This window comes from Peromyscus eremicus, chromosome 9 (genome assembly GCF_949786415.1).
Source record: "Peromyscus eremicus chromosome 9, PerEre_H2_v1, whole genome shotgun sequence".
Classification (NCBI taxonomy): domain Eukaryota; kingdom Metazoa; phylum Chordata; class Mammalia; order Rodentia; family Cricetidae; genus Peromyscus; species Peromyscus eremicus.
Genome location: NC_081425.1, coordinates 84930239 through 84949319, shown reverse-complemented (window position 1 = coordinate 84949319; position 19081 = coordinate 84930239). Strand labels below are relative to the sequence as shown.

Here is a 19081-nt window from a genome sequence, read left to right as displayed (position 1 = left end):
TACCTGCTGACCCATCTTGCCGGACCGTCTATGGTTTTGAGAACTGAAGGTATCAGTGTTGGAAGGTCTGGAGAGACCAGTTAGGCTTACTCTTTTCAGTCAAGAGTAACTCTTTCCATTATGTCTCCTCCCTTGGTTGTAGCCACCGCTGGAGCACACACTGCCCCTCCTCTATATTAGAGGGACCTGTGCCTCTCTTCCACGGAAGTGGGGGGTCCACAGCAGTTCTCGCCTAAAAACTTCCCACTTCTGGGCTCCTAGCCACTGCTAGAGCAGTTCCGTGTAACTGTGGACTATCAGGCTTCCACCCCCTTTCCCTTATTCCCTCCTCAGGCAGTCATGCTGACGTGGTGCCCAGGGGCCAATCCAAGTTCTTAGACTACTTTCTTCACACAGCTTTTATTTCCCGTTCATTAAAAACTCAGCTACCGTTCCAATGAAACGCTGCAGTATTAGAACAGCAACACACACACATAGGTACATCTGTAAAGAGACAGGGGAAACAGGACAACAAATGCATGGGAAAGAGGCTACGATAAGAAGAAACGCAAATCCGCTACTGGTAGACACTTAGCCTGGACTGGCTCCCGACCTGTGATACCATGATTTGTCTCCAAACACATTTTCTGCCTCAAGCTTCATTTTCATGATGGAACTCAATGACAGAGGGGTGTTCATTCCACTGGAATGCCTAAATGAAGATAGCCTTGAGGATCTCTAAATCAAAGCCTTGTCTGTGAGGGTGGACTGGGGCAAGCTTGGTGTCTTCATCTCCATCTGAGCCACAGGGGAAAGTTATGGTGCTATTTTGTTTGTGCTCTAACAAATAAAGTTTGCCTGGATATCAGAGTGCTGAGCTGGCCATCAGAGGCGGCACACACCTTTTATCCCAGCACTTGGGATCTCATGCCTTTGATCCCAGTACTTGGGAGGCACACACCTTTAATCTCAGCACTTGGGATCTCATGCCTTTGATCCCAGTACTTGGGAGGCACACACCTTTAATCCCAGCACTTGGGATCTCATGCCTTTGATCCCAGTACTTGGGAGGCACACACCTTTAATCTCAGCACTTGGGAGGAGGAAACAGGAAGTGATATGGCTGGGCAGAAAGAGGAAGTGATAAGGTGGGGTGGAGACAGGAGCTTGGCCCCTTTCAGTCAGAGGATTCTGAGAGGTAAGAAGTCTCTCTAGTGGCTGGCTCTTTTACTTCTCTGATCTTTCAGCATTTACCCCAATATCTGGCTCCAGGTTTCTATTATTAGACCAATGAGAATTCGCACTACAGAAAATCCTTTTCATTGTCTCCTAACAGCACCCTCTCATTGACAACAGGTTTGCCAGGAACCAGAAATGGGGCGCTACAGTATGAGGGTGTGATTATCAAGACAAAGCTGGGGGCACTGATTGGCTGATGTGTCTTAATCCTAAAGTCCCTATTGATCTGATGTGCAGAAAGAGACAGGCACCTCTGACAATCTTGTGCCCCTGCTGCCTCTTTCCAGGGCAGTGCCTTGGTGGTCACCTGACAGGCCCAAGGCTGTCTGAATATGTCTTTGAAGTTTCTTCAGGACTGAGTTAGATGAACTGCTAAGAAAGAGATCGCGAAGCAAAGACTCACTTAGAAACAACCAACTTCTAACACAGATGCATCCGTGGCACCATCCATAAGCTATAACATTGGGTGAATAATTGAAAATTTAACCAGCACCTGTTGCCCCTTTCAACTTGCCCTCACATCTTCTCCCTGACCCGTGTTTCTCATCAGTGGAGTAGATGAGCAGCCTCATGTAAATGCTACATAAGAAGGAACTCTTTTCACTAACCCAAGGGCAGAGGTCCTGGACCTATGGCATGCTGGGGCTCAAGTTCACCTTCTCGCCTTAGACCCAAACCTCTCAGGAGCCATCACTGTGCCTCTAATGGGGAAAGGGAAACCTCAATGTAAGAAGAAAGGACCAAAGAGATCCCTGAAGACACTTGGCAGTACTGCAGAGACTTCTAAATACGCGTCTCCATCAGCTTGGTCCAGAGAAAGCAAATCCCTGGCTCTAGCCCCAGGCTCCCATGCTTGGGCCCTGTATCCAGGATGGCCCCTGACACAAACAGGTTGGGGCTGACCCCCAGGGTAGTCCCACCCACATCTCCTCTCTCAGAGGCTTACAGTGTTCCGGAATGAGTGGCTGCGGATGGGATCTTCGGCTGCAAGGGCGGCGCTGCTCAGCATGATGAAGACCAGGATAAGGTTGGTGAAGATGTGGTGGTTAATGAGCTTGTGGCAGCCCACACGGATCCTGTTGAGAAAAGCACTGCATGGGCACAGGCCTGAGCCTGCCAGGCTCCTCCAGGGTGTGGGGCTTCTTGGGGGAGAGACCAGGAGGAGGCTGGCCCAAGGCTATGTTGCTCTTGTTTTACAGCCGGGAAGAACAGTGTGGCCCACAGTTTGCCCCACCAAAGCCTTGTGGTGTGAGCAGTTTTGTGTCAGGAGTTCCACAGAGACCATTTCATCTAATCCTTACACATGAGGTTACTGTCCTCCAAAAGATGAAAGATGGGACCGGGGACAGAGTGATGGCTCAGTGGTTAAGAACACTGGATGCTCTTCCAGAGGACCTGGGTTCAGTTCCCGGCACCCACACAAGGGCTCACAACCCTCTGTAACTCCAGTCCCAGGGGATCCAATGCCCTCTTCTGGCCTCTGTGGGCACTGCACACATGTAGCACATAGACATATATGCAAACAAAACAATCATACACATAAAAATAAATAATTAAAAATATGAGAAAACTGAGGTTTATGGATATGAAAGAATGTTAAGGTAACAAAGCTAGGAAGGATCAGGGGTAGAGTTCGAATCCAGGCATGTCTACTGCTAATTTTTTTCTACCACAGCATAAAGCCTGACTTATGAAAGAAAACTGGGCCAAATTAAGTCCCCTGAGTAAACTACACAACAATCTACAACCCAACTTAGTTGCAAACTAACTGGAGGCCTAACATAGGAAGACACTCCTGTAACCAATGGCTGGACTCAGGTGGTGCTGTGGCCAGACAAGCTGGCTCTCTCCCTTTGGAGTTGTGTCCATGATGACATCTCCACACTGCAGAGCAAAGCTCATGGAATGCCTTCTGCTCTAGGTGCTGCTCCACCTGTGGGTCATTCTTTGCTCCACTCAACTGTCAAATTTAATTCGCCCCAAGTTTTTATTCTAACACAAAGAACAGGACACATTCCCTTCTTCATCCACAAAGGAACCATTTTACAAATGTGACCAGCAACAAGAGAGAGCTAGTGAAGTCCCGCTGTCTGGAAATTGTCACAAATGTCCTATTTTTAGAACACTTTATTACTTCTGTTTACTCTCACTCTCTCTTTTCCCACCTCTCCCTCCCTTCCTCTCGTGTGTGTGTGTGTGTGTGTGTGTGTGTGTGTGTGTGTGTGTGTGTGTAGGCACAGATGCCACACTGTGCATGTGGAGTTCAAAAGACAACTTTCTCTCCTTTCATATGGATATGAAAGGATTGAACTCAGGCAGTCAGGCTTGGTGGCAAGCACCTTTACCCACTCAGTCATCTCACTGGCCCATAAATGTCTTATTTTTAATCCAACAGTTGATCCACAAGTACTCCTTAGAGGTGAAGCAAAAGTTGTTGAATTGTTTGTTCACATGTAAGGATCTCATTGCACTTTGTGATGGGTTTCTCACTGAATCCTGCAACCCTGAGAAGTGAGGAGGGCAGCTAGGTCTCTCAACCCAGATCCAAGTCTTTCATGATGGCTCTTGGGGTCCATCAGAATCTCTCCTGTTCCCCTAAGGTGCCATGGGGCTGGGTCAAAACACCCTACTCTCAATATTCAGATTTAAAGAGTTAACTTTTTCAAAACTAAGAGTCACCTTTACATGATGGTGACTCCTCACTTCAAGCGTCCCCATCTTGGGCTACTCAGCATTGTACACTTCCTGGAAGGCATGTACAATGCAGTAGCTGGGCCTGGGGAAAACCTTCCAAGACAATGAGGGCAGGGGTGCCCTTGACTTCTGGAAAAATGGACCAATTCCTCCCATACCCATACATAATCTATGGACTACAGGCATCACTAACATTGTCGCAGCCTTTTCTATTGTTTCCCTTTTAAAGGATGCTCAGTGAGGAGCTGTATAAAGATCATCCGGGTGGACCAGATAACTCGGCAGGTAAAGACTTTGTACGCAAGCCTGACAACCTGAGTTCGATCCCAGAACTAGCACGAAGGGGAGAGAACAGCACATCCGTAAAGTTGTCCTCCAACCTCTCTATGCAGGGGGACACATGTGTCCTCCTGTCATTCACACACAACTCCAACAAATTAACTGTGTAAAAGATCATGAAACTGCCATGTTTCAAGGACTCCAGCCTGCTCTGCTTCCCACCTGAGTCTCTGCAGGGCCTGTGAATTACACAGTGCTCCTCTCCGACAGCCAAGAACTACTTCTGCAATTCTTCTAGAAACCCTCCCAGGAGCTACCTATCCCCCTGGCAGCCCACTTAATCCCAGATGATTTAAACCTAGAAACCAGCTAGTAAATAGACTTCTTCCTTCCCAGTGGATGAGTCATTACCATGTTCCTAGTGAGCACCTTATCATTTTAATACGAGAGATGCTATTTTAAGCACAGTTTCATAGTGTTGAATCAAATGCTTAGAGCCTATAAAGCATCATGAGCAATACCATAAAACTCAACGGGGGGTGGGGGTGGGGGAAATCACCTAAATGGGACCGGAAAACGAAGATGCTGTGCAGAACCTGCTTACGAAAGTCTCATTCCATAAAGCATCTTCAGATCCACTTGTTAGGAAAAGGTGATAGAGGGGGCCAGTGTACACACCAGGAGAGCCACGGACTCCGCCATAATGTCTTACTGAGCTAGTCCCTGCCCTATTGCTGTTCCCAGGTGGGGGCTGTCGGGGTGGGGATTCTGGAGCAGGCTCCTCCCAGGACTCTGTCCCACCCACAAGGGAACAGGACACTTCCTCGGGGCTAAATGCACGGCAAAGGCCAGGAAGATGAGCAGGGCTGAAGGGAACTTGTGGAGTCCAGGAACACTCAGGGTCCGAAGGGGGCTGTGAACCACTGCTCTTTACCCCACCCCCACCCCCCTCAAGAGTCCCTGTAGAGAGACGGCAGCAAAGAGACCAGGAAGGAAGTATTTACGGGTTGGTCTTGCTAAGAATGAAGAAAGCACTTCCTTCGGGGATGGGCGCGATTTTCTCCTTCATGTTCAACTCTGAGATTCTGCGAGGACGGGGACCAGCAGGAACCTCAGGCTCATCCTCTTCCTCCTCCTCTTCCTCTTCACCTACTTTAAACGGAACAGTTTTTATAGGTGTGAAAGGTTACATATGGGTCTGAATTATTGTTCTCAACTTCACTTTAAAATGTAGCTTGAACTTTAACAACATCTACTGCTTCCACCAACTAAAGCCTTCCTTTTCCTTCAGAATATGGGCGCATGTGCATGGGGGTGGGACACACCCATCCATGTCTGCTGCACTTAGCTATGGAGTATGGGGAGGAGGCATCCTCCAGGGCACAGTATGGCCACAGACATAGTGAGAGCCTCGCTGCCACCCTCCCAACATCTGGCTGTTTCCCGCCGCCCCCTTGCTCAGTTTCAGTCAGAAAAACTGTGGATTTCCAGTCACAGCCATGCTTACCCTCAGGCTTCGACACCCCACAACCACTTCTCTAGCAAAAGCTGTGCCTATCAGTCCATCTTCCTCTTCCGCAACCTGGGATTTAAGTCCCTCTGTGCTGCCTGTGACTTTGGGGGAAAAGAGCTAACTGCTCTCCAAGACAATGGGGCCCACGGCCTTGGTGGCCTCAGCGGCCCCGTGTGACAACCCCTCCCCTCATATCTCCAAACTTCTGGGCCTCTCTGTCCCACATACCTGGCACATCACAGGGCGGGTAGGGGTCCTTGTCTTCAGTCTCTTCCTGATAATCATCAATTGTAACCTAGGACAACAGAGAGGGAATGCTGACTTAATGTACTTCAGAGGGCCAAAGCCAGAGGGCCACCCTGCCACTCAGCAGTACGAGGGCTCTTATGCAAATGTGTGTGTGTGTGTGTGTGTGTGTGTGTGTGTGTGTGTGTGTATGTGTGCATGTGCAGAGATGATAGATAAAGATTCTGCTTCAGCCAAAAGGCCCAAGAGCAGGTAAGAGACAGGCCGCCACCCAGGTCACAGTGGGCACTGCCCATGGTTCTGTCCTTTTGCCATTCCAGTGCAGGCACATACACTGTGTGATGACCACATTTAGATTCCTGTCACTCAATTAGACTGTGAACTCCATGGAGGTAGTCTAGTGTTTGACATGCGACTGTCACTCACTTGGGGTTTATCCATTTCATGAACAAACACATCACAGAAATATCCAGAGCTGTCCTAAGTGTGATGAAGCCTGACAGTGCAGCCTCAAAGCCTCCTAGACCACCTGGACTCTAAGGTCATCTCTGGGAACAGTGGACTACTAAAAAAACCCCAGCCTTAACACCTACTAAGAAGATACTAACATAATTGTAACCATGGGTTATGTCTGACCACATAGTTACAACTCAAAATAAAACAAGTAGTCTAATTGCTGTAGTATCCACACCCTGTGGTGAAATGTTAAAAATCAGCTCCCTCTCTAACTCAATCAGAATCCCCAGTCCTATATGGTAGGCTCTATTTTTCACAGTAAAATATCACACTCAAAGACGCTTTCATGGTGTAAGTGGTACAGTGATGGAGACACCAACAGAATCACTTTGAAACACAGAGAAGTTATTCTGGAAAAAATACCTTGTTGTCACTGTTGGCTATCTGGTTGACTTCTGGTTTGTTGTTCTTTTTATTTTCTAGGCTTTCTTTTCTACAGATAAAAGAACACAAGAAACCGAATAACCATATTGCTGTGTATTAAAGGGCTAACCAGGATTCTGAATCAACAGTGCTGGATGGAGGCCCAGAATTCAGTTGGAAACACTGATGGCCAAGAGTACAGGGCAACACAAACTCGGGGCTTCCTGTGCATCTAATGCAATGGAGCCATTACACAGATCATCTTATTAAAATCCTCAGCCAAGAGCTAACCAGCACTGAATGCATCGTTTAATTTATGACGCCACAATTAACTGTAGTGATTCTGTAAGCACAGGGATGTGTGACTTCCACTCTTTGCTCTGAGGGTAAGAGCCAAGAGCCTGGCTTTTAGCCAAGAGTCCCTTCTCTTTAGTTGGTACCACATAGTTACCCATAATCACTGCAAGGCAGCAATAAAGGGCCTCAGCTCTTGGGAAGCATGGCTGAGTCCCTAGCACCCCTTGGGAAGCATGGCTGAGTCCCTAGCACCCCTTGGGAAGCATGGCTGAGTCCCTAGCACCCCTTGGGAAGCATGGCTGAGTCCCTAGCACCCCTTGGGAAGCATGGCTGAGTCCCTAGTACCCCTTGGGAAGCATGGCTGAGTCCCTAGCACCCCTTGGGAAGCATGGCTGAGCACTCCTAGCACCTCTGAGAAAATGCCTCAGTGAAAACAGGATTACCTGGCAATTTTTTTCCTTTCTTTTTCTTCAGCTTCCTCTTTCTGAGCAGTGTTCAAACTTTCAGCATCAGCCAAATTGTCTACAGCGATGGCCAAGAAGACATTCAGTAGGATATCTAATTTGAAAATCTTAAGGGTACAATGTGTTTTTAAATGCAGCTACGCAGAGTTGATAAAGGCGATGTCACACTCCTCTGCTCATGGTGGCTGGGAGTGGGTGACTGACCCTACTGTGATATTCCCTTGGTACAACTAGAGAACTTGGTAAAATCCCACTTTAAAAAAACAAGTAAAAAGCATAGAAACCTAGGTAGGGTCCCCTGACTACCTACAGAGAGGCATGGAAACACACATTTCACTGACTCCTTCTTATCTACCGCTGGACATTCATGTAGCACATTGTGTTTCATTTTCTTTGAAAGCACACATTATAACATACATATTCAAGGGATTCCTTTGCAAGCCAGACGCCTTCAAAGGCCACATGTGATTGAACGATGATCTCATCACACAAAATAGCAGGAGGCTTTCTCCTCTAGCATGGGCTCCAGAGTCTGTGGCTAGTTCCTTTATTCTTCACTCTGCAGATGCCTACTAGGGATGGCAATCTAAAGCTCCTGCCAAGAGAGGCTAGGCTGTGTTCTGGAGGGCCCTGCTGTGGCTAGACTTGTGGCTGAATATACTTTTGTAAATGGTAATGTATCAAGCAAATAAGCTTTTTAAATTATAAAACTGCTTGCAATGTTTTCCAGGATTTTTAGAAAAAAAAAATGTATTCTTAATGAGAGCCTCAAGTCAGATGTGATTACTTCCTTATTGACTAGCATTTATGAACTCTGTGAGAAGCCCAGGGGGCTGAGGGTCTTGTGCTGGGTGCCTGTTTCCTTAAGCCTGATGCTCAGCCTTCAGAAGGGCCATAGGAGAGACAGGAGCAGTAGACCATGGCCCCATGTGCCCTGTATATTAGAAACTTCCAGGTGGGCTGCTGAACACATGTATCAATGAAAGCTAACAAGGGCCTAATGGTAAGATTGGTGTGGGGGGGGGGGGCGCGAGGAGGGTGCCATGTCTACTTCTATTCAAGACTCCAGGAGGATGGAAACCTGGGTGAGTTACATTGAAACTTGGACAATGCATCTCTCCTGGGCTGGAGATAGCACAAGGAGCTGGAAACTCCTCAGACAGGCTTTACAATGGTGGCTTAGACAGGGGTCAGCACGGGAAACAGCTGTGTCAAGCATGTCTCTCAATGGACCCCATGAAGAAAGAATCCCATTCTTGGCCTTGCCATGACACTAAACTTGTGGGAAGTGGAGTGTAAATCTGGATCAATGTCACCTGCATTCAGAGGCATGGCCCAGGCTTCCTAAACAGGGGTGTTCTGTGAATTCATTCAGAAAGATCTACAAAGCACCTTGGGCAGGCCAGCCCCTCTGGGTACTGGGGATACGGGAGGAAACATGATGTAATGGAGAATCTGTCCCAGATGGAGACAGGCAAGCTAAGCAACTCTTGAAGAACCTCATGTGGTGGCATATGCTACAGAGAGCTTCAACAGGGAGCCAGAGAGGAGTGGCAGGAACCAGTCGGCAGACTCAAGCTTGGCACACAGCGTGGCTACAGCCAGTCAGGAGGAAAACAGAAAAGGAAAACGATCACTTAACAATGTCCTCAAGGGCCACTACACACCATTTTACCAGGAAGCAGGTCAACACAAAGAAGGAGGCTCCTGGCCCACAAAGCTGTCATCTGGCTGGGGAGGAGGGGGCGTGCCCACAGAAGTTCCAGTGGACAGTGGACTCTGCACACGACCAACAGACACGGACAAAATCTGAGGGGGAATTCAGAGCTCAGTGAACTCATCTGTGAGCAGAGGAGAGCTCCCTGGAGGATGGGGCACTAGAACTGAGCCCAGGGACTCAGCAATGTGGTGGACGTGCTGAGACAGGGTTTCCTCAGAAACCTCATAGCATAAAGCACTGCCCCTAAGGACAGCAGGGTGGTCGGCTCTAGGGTTCCACACTGAAGAAAGTGCACCAAAGAGCTAAAGGAGACCGAGAGGGATGAGCTACAGGGACCTGGACCACAAAGGACTTGTCCATAGCAGGACTTTTTAAATCAGCAGGGAGGAGAACACGCGGTGTTCATGTCTGTACGCATACTTATTTGCCACCGTTATGAAGGTTCTTCATATGGTAGGTCTTATGCTAGGCATGGAGGAGCCAGAGAATAAACAGACACAATGCCAGACTTTACGAGATCCTGAAGGGGCTGGTGGAGGTAAACAAAGGGACCCAACAGCCCACTGCAGGGAAGAGGAATCGAGCAAGTCAGAGCAAGATTGTACAACATGATATAGAAGACAGGCGAGCAAGGCAAGACTGGGACGATCCATCAGTGGCTCCTCACTGCTCATGGGGTGACACGGACGTAGCCCTAACCTCCCAGTGACGACAACATAAACACACACCAGGCTTCCCTGCTTGTCCTGTATGGAGACACGACACTAACCTGTATGTGCACTGTTACCATCATGACTATATGGCTCCCATCTGCCACATGGACAGAAAGGCAGCATGGAGCGAACAAGGGGAAGGCATTTGTCTCCCTTACCCCTACAGCTGCTACCAACACCATAACCACTGGAAACTTCACAGAGAATAAGCAGTGACGGGGACCACATAGTTCTGGTCGTTCCAAAGGATACAGTTGCCACAGATGAAAAGGATGATGAAATAGATGCAGACAATCATCCCGGAGGAGGATGGGCCTCCATAGGCCATGATGCCATCATACATCACCGCATTCCAGTCTTCGCCTGTCAGGATCTGAGAAGACAAGGCTGGGGTCAGACAGCTGGTAGACTCCTCAGGCCACAGCTGCTATCCCAGAGTTCCTCGGCTACCACTAACTCTGACCTCAGTGGCTTTTCTCAGCCCAGCTCACAATGAAATTGATCTATCTGCTACCCTGTTGAAGCTTCAACTTATTATTATTTTGTTTTTTCAAGACAGGGTTTCTCTGTGTAGCCTTAGCTGTCCTGGAACTCACTCTGTAGACCAAGCAGGTCTCAAACTCACAGAGACCCTCCTGCCTCTGTCTCCCAAGTGCTGGGATTAAAGGCATGTGCCACCACTGCCTGGCTCAATGTATTATTTAATTTTGCAAATAAGAGTTGTTTCTTCTAGCTTTTTTTTTCCTAGACAGTGATTGATGTTGGTACCTGTCTGTCTGGCAACTTTGTCTATGGATTAAAACACACACACACACACACACACACACACACACACACACACACACACACACAGGGAGGAGGAGGAGGGAGAGAGAAAGGGAAGAAGGGAGGGAGGGAGGGGAGAGGCCACTGGTAACTTCTCTTATTTTTTTTAAGCACGAAGTATACCATATTTCTACAAGTGGCTTTTCTCCATTCAGTGATATTCCTGCAGACGCTGACTGAGTAGCTTCTTCTCATTCATTTTGCTCAGTACATAGTATTCCACATAGCGAATGTCTGCAGACACAGGGAACTGTATCCGTGCATTTTCAGAATCAGGGAATTCTGTCACATGAAAGTGTGTAAACTATCTCAAGAGTAAAAACAATCCGTTTCAAATGTAATCTTCTCTATTGATGATACCTGGTAATCCAATCCATTCTGAAACCCAATCAGACAAGTACAGACTGCAGTTTTTAAAATGCTACCCCCTAGGGAGAGAGTTTATCTTCTATGCAGACCAGAGTCAAACAGCAAATGGGCAGATAATTGGAAAAGTGGCTCTTGACTTCATTCCCGATAAAAGTACAAGAAACCATTTCACCTGTCAGGCTAGCAGTACTTACGAAGTACAAACACCCACCTCTGCAAAGGGAAAGAGCACGGGCTGCCTCCAAGCTGCTGCCTGCGAGTGAATGAATTCCGCTATAAGCAGAGCATTGTCAGGGTACCAAGTACGAGGCAGCCTTCACCCAGAAGTTCCACATGGAGGACCTGTCCCGCACACCTGGTCTCTCACACGCGCCTACTGTGTCCTGTGCATTCCGCTCCACCCACTGGAGCGCTGTGAGGGACTGGTCACAGAAGCAAGGGCAATCCACACCCACTGTCTATGCTGCGTTTGTAACCTTTCGGGGATCAAGTAGGCAGCCCATCTCTTAAAGATAAGAACGGACCAAAACAAGATGCCAGACATTATGTGGTGGGCCACCCCCCTGTGCAAACTCACCCCGGTAAGCAGGTGGAGTGACTCTCACCTGTGACCAAATATCTAAGATTACTCGGAAAACTGGTCAGTAGTGGTTACCACCCAGGAATACCGGGGGTGGGGGTGGGGTGGGGTGGCTGGGTGGGAGGACTGCCATTTTGTATCTTTTTGTAACACATACATTTTGTGCCATATAAATGTATTGCAAGAAAAAGGAAACAAGTGTTTCCTGAAAGAAATAAGAAAAAAAAAAAACCCAGTAACTAACCAGCAGCCATGACTTTTAAATAATTTAAAAGAAGACCCTATCATGGGTTTCGAACTGTGGGGTATGACTTCATATGGGGTCGCTTAACAGGCCATGAGGTTATAAAAGCCCTGGTAAGAGTGAAAGGTTTCTGAACACACAGCAAACAAAAATTGGTTCAAAAACCCAACCTTAAATGAGCTGGAGATGTTCCTGGTAGCCCTGACGCATGCTGTATTGCACAAGGTCCCTGCAGCCTTAGACTGAATTCACAACACGCCCACTTAGCACTGCACATGCTCTCAGTCCATGCAATAGCCGTGAACCCTCCCTGAACTCCCTCAGCCTGGACTTCTGCAGGCTGGGAACAGCAGTGTTTTTACTGAACACACTAAGTTTTCTGTTCTTATAGAAACACGTGTGCTTAATTACAGAAAACAATGACTTGCACGATTTCCTATCAGTTCCTTTGCATGTAGCTCTCACAATAGCACATCTTTGGACTGGATTATGTTCGAATATTTGATTTTAAAAACTTGTATTTCAGTTGAGGGTTTGAAATTTGGAAAAAGCAACAGCAAGAACAACAAAACAACTTGTTAAATAAATTATGGTAGAATTTCCAATAGTTTCTGAAAGGGCCTTAAACATCCTTCCGCTGTTTTGTACTACATATTTATGTAAAGAGGCATTCTAGGAACTGATGATGATAAAATGAAAATATCAGTATTCAGCCAAGATTTCTGTGTGTGTGTGTGTGTGTGTGTGTGTGTGTGTGTGTGTGTGTGTGTTATGTGTCTGTACATGTTCCTATGGTGTACCTGCAGGTCTAGGTCAGACATCAACATTGGGTGTCTTCTTCGATCACTCTTCACTATGTGCTTTGAGACAGGGTCTCTCACTGAAGCTGGCTGGAGCTCACCAGTTTGGCTAGGTTGGCTGGCTAATGAGCTCCAGGGATCCTCCTGTCTCTGCTGTCTGCCCACATACTGGGATTACTAATAGGAACTGCCATGCCCAGCTTTTTATGTGGGCACTAGGAACCCAAACTCAGGTCCTCATGCTTGGCAGGTGCTCACAAACTTTCCCCAGCCCCAAGACTTAGTTCTTTCTTTATTTATGGATTAGTATGCAAATTTGCATTTGTCTTTAATAAATGTTGAAAATGTATGTCTGCCAAAGATATGTTCTTTAAATTTTTAAGGTTTACCTTTATTTTTAATTGTGTGTGTGTGCGTGTGTGCGTGTGTGTGTATGTGTGTGTGTGTGTGTGTGTGTGTGTGTGTTTAGGCACAAATATATTTTTTAATTCTTTATGTTCATTACTAGCAAATGTTTGATTTGTATACACACACACACTATATATATGGTTGTTTAAAAAAAAAAAACTTGGGGTAAAAATGGTTGCAAGCAGCGAAACGTTTAAGAAGCCCCAGCCTACAGCAGTAGTAATTCTATGAATCTCAAATGACCATATGAGAAACCTTCTAGATCATTCTCTGTAGACACTGTATTCCTTCAGAAAAGGACAAGTGACTTTCAAAGTCACAGAAGCGAGAACAGGGAAAGCCACCATGACACCTACCTGTTTCCTGCCCTTCCCATGATGCCCCTGTCTCTTCATCAGGACTAGATGTTTGGATGTTTGCTGCTATCACATGTGAAATCTGGGGAGGGTGGATGGCACTGTACGCTAATCTGTCACGTTCCGACCACAGCAGGGGCCCAGCTGGAAGCATGGGAGGAGGGCTCAGTGTACCCCAGCCCACAGGTAGCACTGTGGCTAGTGTGCTGCTCCTCCAGTGACAGCGCCCCTATGAGACACTGCCAGTGGCCCCGCAGCACAATTAGCTTCAGAGCCTCACTCCAAGCAAAGGGCAGCAGAGGCAAGCACAGCCCTATCGCCTGGACTCCTCTGACTGCGCATCAAGACATCCCAGCTATGGGTCCAAATTCACTTCCTGGCTTGAATCTATTATAACTATGATTGCAAATATGCCTTGTGATATAAAAAAAAAAAAAAACAAAACAAGCAAACAAACTAGTGAATAACAAGAGGATTTTAGAGTCTCACAGAAATCTCACAAAATCAAACAAAGAGTGTTTGGGTTTGTCCTATCACACAGGTAGCTGGAAGATGCCGTAGAATAAGTTACGTGACATTAAATTCTGCCCCCGAGGACCACGGGGTGGAAACGATTGATAAAACGGCATCTTGAGGTCTTAACGAGCTGTGGGTAGATCCAAGAAGGCACGGGTTCTAGCTCTCTGGCTTCTGCTCACAACAAGTGCTTTTGGGATTGGGGGGAGGCAGGAGCTCACCTGGAACACAGTCAGGAGCGCTTGGGGGAAGTTGTCAAAGGTGCTTCGCTTGGTTTGGGTTTCATCAAAATTAAACTTCCCACCAAACAGCTGCATGCCCAGCAAGGAGAAGATGATGATGAAGAGGAAGAGTAGCAACAGCAGCGAAGCAATGGACTTCATGGAGTTCAACAAGGATGCCACCAGGTTGCTCAGGGAGGTCCAGTGCCTACAGGTCAAGGGGAGGGGGGTGAGCCCAGAGGCCACGGGAGAGGAAAAGAGTGTCCCCTGCTCAGGGAGGTCCAGTGCCTACAGGTCAAGGGGAGGGGGGTGAGCCCAGAGGCCATGGGAGAGGAAGAGAGTGTCCCCTGCTCAGGGAGGTCCAGTGCCTACAGGTCAAGGGGAGGGGGGTGAGCCCAGAGGCCGCGGGAAAGGAAGAGAGTGTCCCCTGCTCCGGGAGGGTAACCCACATCTTTACCTGGTCACTTTGAAGATCCTCAGGAGGCGCACACACCGGAACACGGAGACCCCCAGAGGGGACATGAGCTCCAGCTCCACCAGAATGGTCTCGGTGATCCCCCCACACACCACAAAGCAGTCAAAGCGGTTGAAGAGAGAGACAAAGTACGCCTGGAGGCCCAAGCTGTACATCTTCACCAGCATCTCACAGGTGAACAGCGCCAGCAGGACTTTGTTTGCAGTATCTGGAAAGACAAAGGGCAGGCATGCTCTTCATCCCTCCCTTCCACCAGTGCCCACCGCAGACACGGCAAAGCCTCATCCCAGCCTCACTGCTGCACTGGGGACAGGGACCATCCTTACTGCTGCTGGCCACCACCCACAAGTGAGTCTGGAGAAGTCACTCGGTTTCTAGGAAATGGTAGAGAGACCTTTATCACATGAATTCCTGTAGCCTGTCAACACTAAACTCTTTAAGATTATGCACTGAGATCACATTATAGTTTTTTTTCTTCGACACCCCCATCCCTATCCCACATACACACATACACTTTCCCCATATGGAGAGAAAATAAATAAATAAATAAATAAATAAATAAATAAATAAATAAATAAATAAAACAGGACATTGGTGAATGACCACTTGTGGCATCCTAGTGTCAATTATTATTTCTTATTTATTTTCTCTCTGTGTATGGGGGAGAGAGAGAGAGAGAGGGAGAGGGAGGGAGGGGTGTTTATCAGCACATGTGTGTGGTTGAGCATACGCAGGGGTCAAATGAAGACGTTGCATGTTCTGCTCGATCACTCTCCACCTTATTCCCTTGAAGCAGGGCCTCTCACCAAACCCAGCTAGTTCCGGTGACCCTCTTGTTGCTGTCCATCCCATAGAGCTGGGGTCACAGGTATCCACTGCAGTGACTAGCTTTCTATAAGCGAGCTCTGGGGGTCTGAACTAAGGCCGTCACGTGTGCACAGCAGGCACTTTACTTACTGAGCCAGCTTCAAAGTGCCAAAGAAATTTTTTAACAATATATATATTTTTTAAGATTTATTTATTATGTATACAGCATTCTGCCTGCATGTGTCCCAGCAGGCCAGAAGAGGGCACCAGATCTCACTACAGGTGATTGTGAGCCACCATGTGGTTGCTGGGAATTGAACTCAGGACCTCTGGAAGAGCAGCCAGTGCTCTTAACCACTGAGCCATCTCTCCAGCCCCTGCCAAAGAAATTTTTTTAGTAGCAAGAAATAATGCCAAGTAGGCTGAGGGGAGCGGAAGCCAAAATACAGAAAGACAAGTCAAGAGTTCAAAACTCAGCCGGGCGGTGGTGGCGCACGCCTTTAATCCCAGCACTCGGGAGGCAGAGCCAGGTGGATCTCTGTGAGTTCGAGGCCAGCCTGGGCTACCAAGTGAGTTCCAGGAAAGGCGCAAAGCTACACAGAGAAACCCTGTCTCGAAAAACCAAAAAAAAAAAAGAGTTCAAAACTCTCTAGAATGGGCTCTCCCGGGGATGACCTCCACACACCCCAATTCTAGCCATCAAAAGCAGTGGAATCAAAATCACTTACCAAAAATACTAAAGTGGGGATAAAGCTTCCAGTGTGGCAGGGAGACGGACATATCAACTCCAAAATTCCTGGGTCCTGGGCTATCTCAAGGTTGGGGCATAAGTTGGCTGGCATCGCATAGTGTATGTAGGCAGTACATCTGTTCCAGGGCTAGCCTGAGTCTGAATGGTTCTCCTGCCTTCTTAGTTCTAACTGGATGTTCTACTACCCCATTACACTTCAGATAATACTGAACATGTGTTCGCTGTAAGCATCTCTAATTCAGAACAAAAGAAGAATACCTTCCAGCCATACCTTGAATCTGTGTCAGCCAGTCTGGCTGATTGTAGTGCTCAGAGGAAATAGTTAAAGTGTTGAGAAACACAAGGACAATGACCAGCCAGTAAAATGTGACGGATTTCACGGCAGCCCTGCATCTCCTGCGATTGAATCGGTTCCAGCGACGCCAGCGTCGGCTGAAAAACAAGCAAACATTGCTCTCTAGACCATGGGCAAATACGGCATCTCGGGGGCCAATAAACTTTACTGAGCAATAAAAGTTCACATCAGGTGGCTTAGGAAGAAAAGATATGAACCACCAGCACAGAAGCGAACAGACCCCATGATAAAAACTGTTAGTCTTAACATGCAGCTTTCAACAGTATAATCTTGAATGAATTGTGTTATCACTTTCCCTGCTGGCTATAAATAACTCCAGGATCTGATCTGACATATGCAGCCTGCAAGTGGGTTAGAGAATCCAGACATCTACAGACTCAAGTGCAGATTCAAGACTGCACCGGTACACACACAAAGATCTTGGGGGTGTCATATAGTGCATGATCTGTTGGGGGCAGAGGGGCAGAACTACTTGGCTTATTATATGTATCTTGTGTGGCAGCTTATCATTATTCAGAAGTTATTAGGCAGCAAAGCAATCCATGACCATAACTCTCTTTTTAGGGAAGCTTTTAATCCTTTCTCAAATCTCTGGCGTTCCTCTGGTGCCTCGTAGGTGTCAAAGCTGAGTGGGACATGTGTCTTCAGGCTGAGTCATCGGGTGCCCTTTCTAACTAGTAATGCTCAAAATATACCTTTAGGAGAAGATCCAATATTGAATCGTGTTTTCATAAAAATAAAATGAGCAGAACCAAACAGACACGTGACATGTCCCCACCCACCTTCCGTCTCTGTTTGTGATTAGGGAAAGTCATTTTTCCCTTTGCCTGTCTCCTTTTTGGAAAACACTCCCCATCTCCTTGCCATAAGTGGACTGTGAGGCACCACAGACGGCTTGCTGTTCAGCAACCTGGAACCCAGGGAAGAACCAGCTGGGTTGCAAAGTCCCTTCTCTTCCGGCCATGCTGTCTCAGTGTCTGTCAAGAGGGCATTTCCTCTCCGGGTGGCGGTGGCACACGCCTTTAATCCCAGCACTCGGGAGGCAGAGCCAGATGGATCTCTGTGAGTTCAAGGCCAGCCTGGTCTACAGAGTGAGATCCAGGAGAGGCAACAAAACTACACAGAGAAACCCTGTCTCGAAGAAAAAAAAAAAAAAAAAAAAGAGGGGGGGCATTCCTCGGAGGTACGACTCAGGAGGAAAATCAAGCCTGCTTCAGTGTCACTCAGTTGTGTTGCTAAACACATGCAAGCCAGGAAGCCAGCAACAGATGAGCAATGGGAGGCTTCACACAGACCCGGCAAGCTGGGCTTTGCTTTTTATTTTGCTCTGCAGTTTCCGATGGGACAAACAGCATCTAGAAACATGATGAGCAGCACAGACTACTCTACTGAGGACTCTAACAGCTCACAGCTGGGCTCTCCTGGGACACAAGGTAGTCCCCAAAGGCTATGCTTGGTGGGTCTATCTTGCACAGTAATGACAAGGGAAAAGTGACCCACAACATCTAGAAGACCTCAGTGTCGTACTCCCTGGAAACATGTAACACTACTAGTTTCACTCCCCCTGGGCTCAATTATGTGTGGGTGGTCGGAAGCCTGCATTCCTGAACACTGGGTATATAGGAGCCTGTTGCTAGTGAATGGAGATACAAAAGACACTTTTCTAGGGTTGTTGGCTTTAACAGGCACAAAGGGTTATGGGTAAATGACAGCTGCAAATTGACACAAGTCGAGCCCCAGATTTAAGGTGTGGGAACAGGGAGAAGGGAGCCTACATGCTCTTTGGAAGAGCCAGAGAAGGCTTGTCTGCAAAGCAAAGAGCTGGGCTGGACCTTAATGACTGAGACTTTCCAGAGGGAGGTGGAAGTCTCCCTAGAGGAGACTTCAGGCCAAGGACCGTGGAGGTGAAGTCACCAAGGCAAGACACCTATGGAAACAGGACAGTCTGGGATGGCTACAGAGTCGGGGAGGATTTGGGGAGGGATGTCAAAAGCTGAGGCAGAAGATGAAAGGCAGGTGCCAAATTAGGAAGCATTTCTGTGGTCTTTGGTAACAGAGACCAACAGAACAACTTCAAGTCAGGTTGAGAGAGAATTTACACGCAGCAAGTTTATTCTTTTTAGGCCTACACTCGGTCAGAAGTGCAGAACACTTGCATCATCATCTGAGTCTGTTTATGGCCCTCATGTCCAGATCAATACTACCGGTCTGTCTTCTATGCCCACTGCTGTGTTTCAACTAGACTGCCAGAAAACCAGAATCACAATAGGTATCCTTTTGAGGCTTTTTTTTCCTCACCCAAATGCTTTTGAGATTCATCAGTATTGCTACATTATCAATAATTTAAAAAA

The 19081-nt window shown here is 47.5% G+C and overlaps 1 protein-coding gene across 2 annotated transcripts in view; it reads right to left on the bottom strand.

Moving 5' to 3' along the window:
- Cacna1d (calcium voltage-gated channel subunit alpha1 D) overlaps positions 1 to 19081 on the bottom strand; it is a 304192-nt gene that overhangs the window by 69885 nt on the left and 215226 nt on the right. For both annotated transcript variants that reach the window (XM_059273955.1, XM_059273957.1), the window contains 9 exons: positions 16647 to 16807; positions 14800 to 15025; positions 14343 to 14550; positions 10276 to 10396; positions 7570 to 7684; positions 6830 to 6899; positions 5933 to 5999; positions 5196 to 5343; positions 2165 to 2294 (listed from right to left, as the gene is read on the bottom strand). In XM_059273955.1, coding sequence (XP_059129938.1) covers positions 2165 to 2294; positions 5196 to 5343; positions 5933 to 5999; positions 6830 to 6899; positions 7570 to 7684; positions 10276 to 10396; positions 14343 to 14550; positions 14800 to 15025; positions 16647 to 16807 — 1246 coding nt within the window. The remainder of the gene's footprint in view (positions 1 to 2164; positions 2295 to 5195; positions 5344 to 5932; positions 6000 to 6829; positions 6900 to 7569; positions 7685 to 10275; positions 10397 to 14342; positions 14551 to 14799; positions 15026 to 16646; positions 16808 to 19081) is intronic.